General features: G+C 39.1%; 1 protein-coding gene across 2 annotated transcripts in view; it reads left to right on the forward strand.

Annotated features, from left to right (window-relative positions):
• ndst3 (N-deacetylase/N-sulfotransferase (heparan glucosaminyl) 3) overlaps positions 1-9529 on the forward strand; it is a gene marked incomplete in the record, with an annotated part of 57572 nt that extends 48043 nt beyond the window's left edge. The window contains 3 exon segments of one of the 2 annotated variants that reach the window (XM_014007855.1): positions 3664-3766; positions 5751-5861; positions 8265-9529. In XM_014007855.1, coding sequence (XP_013863309.1) covers positions 3664-3766; positions 5751-5861; positions 8265-8294 — 244 coding nt within the window. 2 annotated transcript variants of the gene reach the window in all.
• Between the last annotated feature and the right edge of the window lie 1430 nt (positions 9530-10959).

Genomic DNA, 10959 nt, shown 5'->3' on the forward strand with positions numbered 1-10959 from the left:
CACTAAAATTAACTGGTACAAATAAACAGCTGGAGGAGTTTCTTTTTACACAACGTCGCAATTTTTATCTTAACTTATACCAGATTTCCATGTAAAGCAAAATTCTTGCACATTTGTACTCACAAATAAAGCAAGTGCTCTCGACCAAACCTTTTATTTCTATGTACCTACATATTAATAAAAGTTTCAACATGAGTAATTATTTACAGATGCATCAGCCTTCACTGCCTGTGACAGGTTGTCATATTATGTGCTCAGAGAGTAAAAGACTCTTTGCTCTTTGCTGCTAGGATCAAGATTTTAAATTCACAAGCATTGCTCTTACAGCCGCAAAGGGAGTATTATGCAAAACTCACACTTATTAAAAGATGTTTTCTTTACCTTTGTGTATTTTTCTTTCTCACATCCATTTCATGAATTGTGATTTTTATTACAGACACGGCACCCCGGAGACATTTATTTGTTCCGACGCTCTTCTCACTGAAAAGACGGGAGAACTGGTCGTGTGTCTTTTTTTTATTGGAAAATTGCTTTAAATTTGATCGCATAATTTTAATGTTAGCATTAAAATGTTTATTCAAAGAAATACAATTATTTTAGAACATTGGGCAAAAATCTGAAGCAGGTAAAAATAAAACCAAGCTAAAACTGTTAAATTAAAAAAAAAGGCTAAACAAATGTAAAATGTAAATAACTAGCATTGGTATTAAATAAGTTCAGTTCTAAAACAAATAAGTTGTCCAGAAGAAGCCATGCCAAGCTGAGCTAAAGCTAACAAAATACCAAACCCTTTGCAGTAATTCTGAACAAAATAAATCTAATTGTGTGACAAGAAATGGTAAACGTAATTTTTGTAGTCATTAAATATTTTTAAAATAGACAGCTTAACATACCTTAAATTGATAGGTTGTGCAAATTTAAGTCAGTCAAATATGTATCTTTATTTTTAGCACATAAACACCCAGTGACGGATAGCCTAATACCTGAGCAAAGCTTATAAAAAGCTGTTGCTGTTGTTACTCAGAAGTAGGTGTCGTGATTAGTGTAATACATTTCCTAATCTCATCCTAGCTACTGAAAAAAAAAGAGTCAATTCATTTATCAAGCATCCTTCTCACAGGAGCATACAGAGTGTGAATAAATCATCATTAATGAAAGTTGATAACAGGTGAAAAAGTATTATTTATGACAAGCAGATGTGTAAATGTATACAGAGCTTCACTTGTAGTTAAACCCTCAGAATCAGGCCGTGGCTTTACATAAAACAATCAAATAACACTAAAGAAAATACTTGAATGTATCATTTACCAAAGTGAACGAGTTGTCTGGCATTTGTGACTTAACACATCAAACACGGGATTAAGTTGCAAGGTAGTGCAGTAAAATATAAGCAGCTTTATTGCATTAATAAAACATTTGCAAATAAATGGATTTACCGGTAGTCAAAATATGATAAATAAATGCCTCTTCTATGGACCCCTCGAAGAAAAYATCTAAAATATGATCCTAAAGAATGTTTTTGAAGCACTTGTTGGAACAGTGCTTGTAACGTCACATTATGTAATAATGTAATAAAATTGAGCTTCAAAATGTAATAAAACTGCACTAAAACGGCATTATGTAATTGATGCAAAATGTAATAAAAGTCTTCAACTCATTTTGTAATACTCGCAGCTGCATTATGTGATAACATCACTTTTTTGTTACAAAATGTGGTTGTTGCTCTTTTTAGAAACTATAATGTAATAAACGATCAGAAACAAGTGATCGTTATTACAAGTGTATTGATTAGGATGCAGTGTTTGATTAGAATGAACAAAACACTGGTTTGTGATTGTTTATTACATTATTACAATATTACATTATTACATTATAATTTCTAAAAAGAGCAACCGCTGCATTTTGTAACAATCACCTCAAAATGCAATTATGCCATTACATAAAGCAGATGCAAGTATTACAAAATGCGTCGAAAACTTTTATTACATTATGCATCAGCTATTACATAATGTGGTATTAATGCAGTTTTATTACATTTTGAAGCCGGATTTAATAACATTATTATATAATGAAGTGTTTTAGTGCTAAGTGAAAAGCTCTAAATTTTCACTCTTTATTATTTAAAGGTAAAAAATTGGATTCAGATCAATTCTCCAGTGCTGTTCTTGATAAGAAAGACAAATCAAAACAAATTTCTGGAGCCTCTCATTATATCAGAATGATCCATGTATCAAAATRTACCTTAAAAAGTCAGAAAACGGAAACTGTACTTAGTTTAAATTGACAAATGACTTAATCCTCAGTTCAATAAAAAGGGTCACATTTGAGCATGAACCTTATTGGTGTACCTGTGAACACTGAGGTAACTGGCTGATTGACAGACGACAGGGAAAGCTGGCAGAGAGGCAAACAAATTGAGATTGGGGACGCACGAGAATAACATTTGGAAACAAAATGAGTCYGTGTGGCTCATTATACAACATGGAAACGGCAGCTGTTTATAGTTCTGTTGACTGTGACAGTTTAGCCACCATCCCTATTATTTGCCTGCATGAAGAGGCAGTGAAAGACAGCAAGAGAAATGAAAAGAGATGCTGCTCAGTTTCCAGCTGTCAGACAAACACTGTTAGCTGTAAAGGTTGCATTGAATATGCAGTAATACGGTCTGCTTTGTCTGAGCAAGGCAAAGTAAGTGGTCTCCTTTTAGGTGCACAATTTAAAGACAAATCRCTTCTAAAAATATATGTTGTATTAAAGCCGTAACTTTTTTTTTATTATTACTTTTTAAGAGAAAAAAGTAATATTCATGATTTATTTAATACCTAGGGAACATTACCTACCAGCTTTTTAAATGAGTGATTGTCTTATCATCCCATTTTTAAAGTGTGATTTGGTAAAAGTGTTATAATTAATTAACTAGTGGTACCATTTTAGACAATGCTTCATTTGTGCACAACATCTTGCTACTATCCTTCATCAGCAGAGGACTCAGGCTTAATTAAAAGCAAAAATAACACTATTTTCTTTTAAAGTTGGGTGTGGGTACGAAAAAAAAATGAAGCTTAATTAATTAAAATAGTTTTTCACAGTGAGGTGAACCTCTGCACATCTTTGTTTCTGAGAAATTAAGCCTTTTGAAAATGTTCTTTTTACACCCGTTCCTCATACTGACCTGATGCCAATGAACTTTATTAGTTGGAAAATGTGCCTCCAGCTGTTTCATATTTGTACCACTTACTTTTACAGTCTGTTGTTGTCCCTGTCCTGAACTTTTTGAGATCGGTCATCAAATTTAAAATCATTTTACACAAAAAAAAATGGCACAATATTTTAGCTTTATAAAATASATACAAATGCTGTGTTCCATTGTGAATAAAATATTCTGTTTTTACAAAATAACCATATTTTTTGGAAGTGTGGTTGTTTGTACGGACCTTGTCCTTCAAAATACCATTATACTATAATAGGTGTTGTACTGGAATTATTCAGATCATTACACAGCTTTATACAAATCATTATCCATTGCCTAAAACTTCCAATAAACACTTACAAATGAATATGTTTTTCTGTTTTATTAATTTTCCACACAGAGTAGCATCCTTGTTCTTGCTCCCCTCCTTTTTTTTAATTCTTTTTCTATTTTCTGCTTTCCTCATCTCACAGCTTTGACCCTCAGAAGGGCTTCTGGTGCCAGCTTCTTGAGGGAGGAAGAACGAAATGTTTGGGAAAAAGCAAAGGAAGAAAGTATCCTCCTATGGAGCCAGAGGTAAATGTGTATTGAAACTAAGACAGGTGTATGCTCAAAGGCAAATCATATAGGCTTTGGATTAAATGTCTGAAAAAGCTGCAAACACAAAGAGATTTGACTGCCAGTGACCACCCACAGTCCTCTCTATCGCTGCAGCAGATACCCCACAAGACTCAGTGCAGGGGTGGAAACTGCATCCAAATCAGGACTAGCCATAAACCTACAGCCTAATTATGAGGACTCTGTAGTCACATATACAAAGAGAAAAAAAAAAAAAACAGAAATGCAGATAAGGACTGATGGAGGAGAAGAAGAAAATCCAAACCCATGAATGTTTGTCCTACATTCTGACTCCACAGAGCAGACAGCCATCCTGCTGATGATGAATCACATTCGCTCTCACACGGAGGCAAACTCAGAGACATATCCTGTCTCCACACGTGTTCACACGCAGCTTCTGGCTGTGCCGCCGTGTCACCTGTAATTAAAATTTATTTGAGCTTCCAAGGACTGAGGCGATGGAGTGAACAGCAGGGTGGCGAGACAAGAAAAGGGGGGTGGGTRGAGGTTCTTTCTCTTTTTTTTCCCCTCTGTTTTTTTTCTTGCTTTGACTCTTAAATGGGAACGGGATTCTTCTGATACCTCACCCTTTGATTTGGTTACGATTCAGAGGGCTGAAATGCGATTATAAAACTTTTGAACAGTGATTGATGCGTCCATAATCACATGTCAAACATCATCCTGAGCATATAATCTCTCAAATCTAAAAGAAACAAAGATTTTGCTCCATCCTGCAGCAGAAAAAAAAAAAGGTTTTCATTCAAAGAAGTGTATGGGAAAAAAATAAACAAATGGGGTCAAATGCAGAGGACAGGGGTCCATGCATCACTTGGTAGAGCTACTTCTTTTTATCCTTCTCTGGCTGAAAATGTGTACACAACTTCCATATAGTGTCATTCTTATCAACATTTTATTCTACTTTTAAAGGAGACTCATTATGATTTCTCACATTTAAATCCTTCAGTTGGGGTCTATATAAAGTGGAATGTTTCTGTCTGAATTCCTCCTTATTGTAACTCCACAAGCCCCCTTTTCAATCGTTTTGATGCTGTCTCTTTAAATGCTGTCTCACACCCCGCCCCCCTCCAGCTCCCATTGTAGTTTGATAGCAGAGATACGACAACATAGCAGCGCAGAAGCTTTTTATTTGCAAATTAATTAAAAGATGTCAACAACAAAAGACTTGTCCATGATCCAGCCTTACACGTTGAAGCCAGAGTCTGACCCAGAGCCAGAGGAAAATGAGGACGACAAAAATTTTAGTTGGTAAGTCCAGACCTTATTTAGAAGTTCGGTTGCAAATACTGTGACATAATAGTTCAGAAAACGCCATAGAGAAAGCAGAAATGGGTGAGGAATGTAACACAAACAGAATATTTAGATATCTACGCAGCACCGGGAGGCTAAATTAAACTTGTCTGCACTCCTAGAGACTCCCAGCACACAACAAAATGCATTAAATGGCTAAAAGAAGTGGCTTTTGTGTGAAATGTCCCCTTTAAATTCACATAAGCTGCAATTCTTTCATACATTGACTTCCAGAGCAGAAGCTGCTTCCACACTTCAGAATTCAGTCTCTTGCAGGACATTATTAAATATAAATAATATTTGGTTTTTGCACATTTTTTAAAATTAATTCAGAATCATTTACGTCTGCATCACAACGCATTCAAAATAGCTTATAACCCTCCACCCCTACTCCTAAAGCACTGGATCCAATCTTTCAGGAAAAGAAAAGAAACTCAGATGATACGTGTAACGTGTCAGAAAATCTCATCTTTTTTGTCATTTGTCCCTTGCACGTGTTTTATCCCTAAATTCCTCACTTGTTCATTTGTATGCTGACTGATTAACCTTTCTTTATCCTGACTCCCCTCCCCACCTGTCTGTTCTGTCATTGTTTTTCCCCTCCATCTCTCACCACCCCCATGCCGCTCTTCAGGCCCGTGCATATCTCTCAAAGTATTACAGGGAACACAACGTGGAGCTGTCAAAGCTGCTGCATCGCCTCGGACAGCCCCTTCCTTCATGGTTAAGAGAGGAGCTGCAGAAGGTCAGCATCATGATCACCTCACCCTTATACACGTCACTTAAAGGTTACATATTCTTTTTTTTTTTTTTGGCATAATTTATCTTATTTTTTGTCACTTCATTAGAAAAAGAAACCAAATATTAGTTTATTTAGTTTATTTATTTCTTCATCATCAGTGACTTTTTTAAGTGAAGAAAAAATAGAGACAGAGAGAAAAACACAGAGAGAAGTAATTAGAAAGACAGAAAGATTGAAAAAGCGATTAGAAGTTTATTAAATATACACCAACAAAACACAGGACCACACACCCAACATCTGCCCACTCACCTGAAAAATATTTGGATAAATACATGGAGGGCATATATAAAAAATACACATACCCATACATATATAAAGATATACATACATACATGCCTACATTCATAAATATTGTCTGTATATACACATAGACATATATACACACTCAGTGACCAGTCAGAACCCCCCGGATCAGAACACCTGTTTGTGAGCAGTTGTGAACATGTGTGTATATACAAGATTTCTCCAACGGAATATTTAACAGTGACTGTGGAGGACCGGAGACCCAACCCCCAAGACACGAGGCAGACATAGGGAAGACCAGAGCCCAAGGGCCCAAGAGGGATCCTGAGCGCAGAGCCCGAAGGGGCACCCGCACGAGAAGATCCGCCCACCCACCCCCCAGATCAAACCATAGAGGAGAACTGGGTGAGTTCCCCCAGCGACCACACGCACAGCCCCCGGGGCCAGCAGCGACAAACTCATGGGCCCCACCAGCACCCACCATACCAGAGCAGATCCAGGAAAGGGCACAGAGGTCCGGGCCCCCAGGGTGCACCCCCTCCAGGCGAAAGCCCGACAGTGCCAGAGGCCCCAAGCCCCAGCAGGCAATCACCAGGCCAGGCCGGCACACACCCCAGCGCCCAGCCCCAGACCCCGGGAACCCCCAGCATGCCGGCGGCCAGCCGCACACCCCACCGGGGGGACGAGTAGCAGCGGGCCCCCAGATAAACCAGCAGGAGGGGCGGCCCAGACCGCAGCCTGACAAATACCCAAAYATACACAATCGCACCATCCCACCCACATCCCCACTCAATCAAAGACATACAAGGACACCACATTCCACTCACACCCCCGATACACACTCTATACCCCCCAGGTCCAGGACATGCACCCACCCCCTATTGGAGGCAGCACACACCCGAACCCAGGAGGTAGATCCAATCATTCTGAGGTGGAGAGGAGCAGATAGCCAAGGCCCGCCCGGGCCTCACCAGGATGCCTGGCCAGCCCCCCGCCACAGAGAAGCCACACCCATGACCACCCCACCACACCGCCAACGACCAAGTGCACCCCCCCAGCCGTCCACCCCCGGAACCCGGCAGCCATCCCAGCCAGGGGACCACCCACAGGAACTAAGAGCCACACCTCAGGAGACCAAGCAGCACCAGGGAGAATGGAGAGCCAGCCCGGCCCCTGGCAACTGTCCAAGCCCCGAGCCCACCCAAAGCCCAGGACCGCACCAGGCGGCCCGCCCTTCTTCAGGACCCCCTCCCCAAATGGCAGTCGAAGAACAGGATGGGAATAAAGACGCTGACACCCACACCCCCACCCCCAGATGTACTGTTGGTGCATTACATTTTCTAATATTTAAGACAACAGGGAAAAAAAAAATGTGGTGTCTTTCAGAAAGACCAGTAAGCACCAATTTTCATTGAGGAAATTTGGGTTTTACTGGTTTTTTTTGTTTGTTTGTTAGTTTTTGTTAGTTTTAAACACTTTTAGAATGACACTCAATTCTTTCATAAAGTCGTTGGCACTTCAATTCAACTTTCTGAAAATTCCATTACGATTCTTTCAGCACTTCATGAGATAATTTGCAAACAAACAGAGTTCAGAAACAGTTTTGTATTTGTTGGTGGAAGATAAAAAAAAAACCCTTTCTGTGCCACGTCCAATAAATCATAAAAGCTTATTTTTTAAAGGCTAGTTGCCACCAGCAAGCTTTGTACCCGACAGCACAGGATTCACAATAAAACCAAATTGTTTGGCTGGAGTCGCAGTGACTTACGCCAGACACAAAGGATGTCAAACAGAGCTGGCAAGGGCTGAAAGAAATTAAAAATAAAATATTTCATTACTTTCTAATCTCTTTGAATTATTCAAAGTGTGCTAAATGCTCCTTTCTCACCTCATTTCAGAGTCTCAGTTCTTTTATTCCACTTGAAACAGAGAGCCACTTGACGTCTTTTGAACTTTTTTTCCTGCATTCATGACACTCACAATATGTTTTCTGTCAGTTTCTACAGTTGAACGTGCAATTAAAGCGCCTCAACTTCTTTGTTCCCTGTTTCTCTGTTTCCCACTCCAACCCCCGCTCTCTCTTTACCGCTTTCTGAAGGTTAGATAACCTTTCAGTCCATGAGCCAGGGCTAAAGGTCAAGATGTCAGACATCTGGAAGCAACCGAGGAGCGCCTGACCTTCAGATGCACTCTCTGTGGCCTTTTAGTGCACTCCAAGGTGAAAGGGAGGGCGGGTGGCCTCGGCCCACCCGCRAGCTGCGCTGCTGCTGAACGGAGCGGGGGGACTTGTCTTGAAATCGGGAGCTGCCGTGGACGGACGGATGGGTGGACGAACAGCTCAGAAGAAAACAGGACTAAAAAGAAGCKCCACGTTCTAAAAATGAGGAACTGAACTGCGGGAGACGACGAGGGTCCGGCATGTCTTCAGCGCCCAAAATCGTTCCGAACCGACGCTACTGCAGACCTGTGGCGTTTGATTGGTCACATYGTTTTAGTTGTTTCTTTTCTTTTAACTTGTGTTGCCAGAGCAGCGCTGGTCAGCTGTGCATGGTTCACATTAAAATTGACTTTGCACTGAGTTCTGTTAAATGTATCTCCAAGACACGATTTGTTTTACATCATTTTTTTTATTTTTATTTGTTGTCAAAGTCAGAAAGAATACAAGCAGAGGATAAGTGCGTGGACTCAGGGTGGGTGACAGGCTGTTACTTTACATGAAATGTTCTTTTTAATTTGTAAATTATTATTTTTTAATGGAAAGTAGACTCTGATAGATCTGGTAGCCTTGTTCACCCTTCAGTATGTCACTTGACACTTTTAAGGAGAAGGTTTGAACTGGAAACTGAAGCTGACGACCTGGTGGTTTGTTCTGTAACTGCAGGCTAGTTTGTTTCAGTGTTTCGTTTAAATTGATAAAAGCTCACTTAAAAAGAAATTGTGGAAAGTTTATGAACAACAATATATTTACCTGATGTAGATAGTTTTTTGAACAACTCTTAGTTTAGAGAAATAGTTTCTTTCTGATCAGATTGATGATGGCTAATGGCTAGTCTGAAGCCCATTGACGGTTGAGAACTGAAGCCACCAGACCTGGTTTTATGGGAGCTGTCATGTTTTCTGATGTGGTCAGATTTCAACTATCTGTTCAAACTGAGGTCAACCAAACAGCTATCAACAACGGGTAAAATATAAGTTGCTCGTAATTTTTTTCACTGAACTTCCCCCATGAACTATTCCTTTAAATTTATTTTTTATTTTTCTCTCCATTTTGAAAACTATAGTGGCCTGTGTGTTTAGCTTCGATTTGAATGCAAAGATCCCTACATGTCAAACACAAAAACCAAAATTAAAAATGAATATSACTGTCAGCATACAATGTATTTCTTAAGAAGCATGTCAGCAAACATTACTCACATTACGTAGGGGCCCCTTTGGTTAGAAATGAATATGGCCACTTTTATAAATGGTTAAATACTGAATGTCTTCTATCAACGCTACCAGAAACTGCATGGGATTTGTTCTTTTACATAAAGTATTTATAATATTATTAATAAATATACCTTTAATCTGGAAAAATAGGCTAACGTAATAATATAAATAAATATGAAGATAAATCTTTTTTCTTTCTTTTTTCAAGAGTAGCTTACCTATATTTAAAGAGGAATCAGGTTTACAGTTACAAACTTAGAAGTTCGACCCATATTAGTCAACAATATGATTAAACTAATAAAGCAATTATTCTGAAACAGGTTAGTCAGCATTTTATATCTACCTAAAAGTATAAATGTTTAGTGTTACATATAATTTTCTCTGGAGAAAACTTGAATTATACTTTCACTTGTAAGTGTGTATGTACACAGCCACCACCAGACATTACATCACCAATAATTAGCAACAGCCACAAAATCAAAGTAAGAAAATAATCAGTTAAGGACATTATAGGGGAGCAAGTTGCTGGCACTCATAGCATACAGGAAGTGTACAGGAAAAACATGAATTTGAGGTCTTGCAGTCAAAGGCTCCATCAAGGGCTGAGACTGTGAGAACTGGAGACCCAGACTGACAAACATTGTGGTGGTCCTCAAGCAGAAGACAGTGGTGAAAAGTGCAGTAAGTGACTACAATCAAGAAGAAGATGAAACATGAAGGACTGAAAGAGGAAATAAAGAAGCAGTGAAGAGTCACTGCTCTGTTGCTTGGTCTTTACTTGGTGCTGTGACACCCCCACCCACCCAACACATGGAAAGGTGACTCTAAAGTCTAAACGATCGCAGGAACAGCTTCAGAGATCTCTGTCCAGATAAGCAGCTAAGATGCTGCACAGAACCCTAAAGCTCCTAGGCTACAACAATCATGTCCACACAGGAAGTCAAGTGAGAAACAAGCAAAACTAAATAAATGCTGAAAACATGCACATGTAAAACTTAAATAAAGATATTTTCACTTCATGGTTCATCTTTATTTAAAACAGAATCCAAATATCGCTTWGAAGACCAATAATTAAAAGTTTGAGTCAATCGTCACAAATCAAAAGACATGCAATGACACAAGAATCGTACAGTTTGAAAATTGTTTGAGTTGTTTCTGTGGACACAAATGATTCAATAATGGCTCACCAGAAAGCTTGAAATTCTGAATTGTAGTGCACAATACAAACCACAAGAGGGCGTATTCAGACTGACAGCCTATGCAGCTTAGACATACTGTAAGTTTCACTAGCAAACACATCAAAAGGTTAGTTTTTTTTTCTTCTTCTTTTTCTCACGTACACACACACACACACACACACACACACACA

The sequence above is a fragment of the Austrofundulus limnaeus genome, unplaced genomic scaffold, assembly GCF_001266775.1.
Source record: "Austrofundulus limnaeus strain Quisiro unplaced genomic scaffold, Austrofundulus_limnaeus-1.0 Scaffold45, whole genome shotgun sequence".
Classification (NCBI taxonomy): Eukaryota; Metazoa; Chordata; class Actinopteri; order Cyprinodontiformes; family Rivulidae; genus Austrofundulus; species Austrofundulus limnaeus.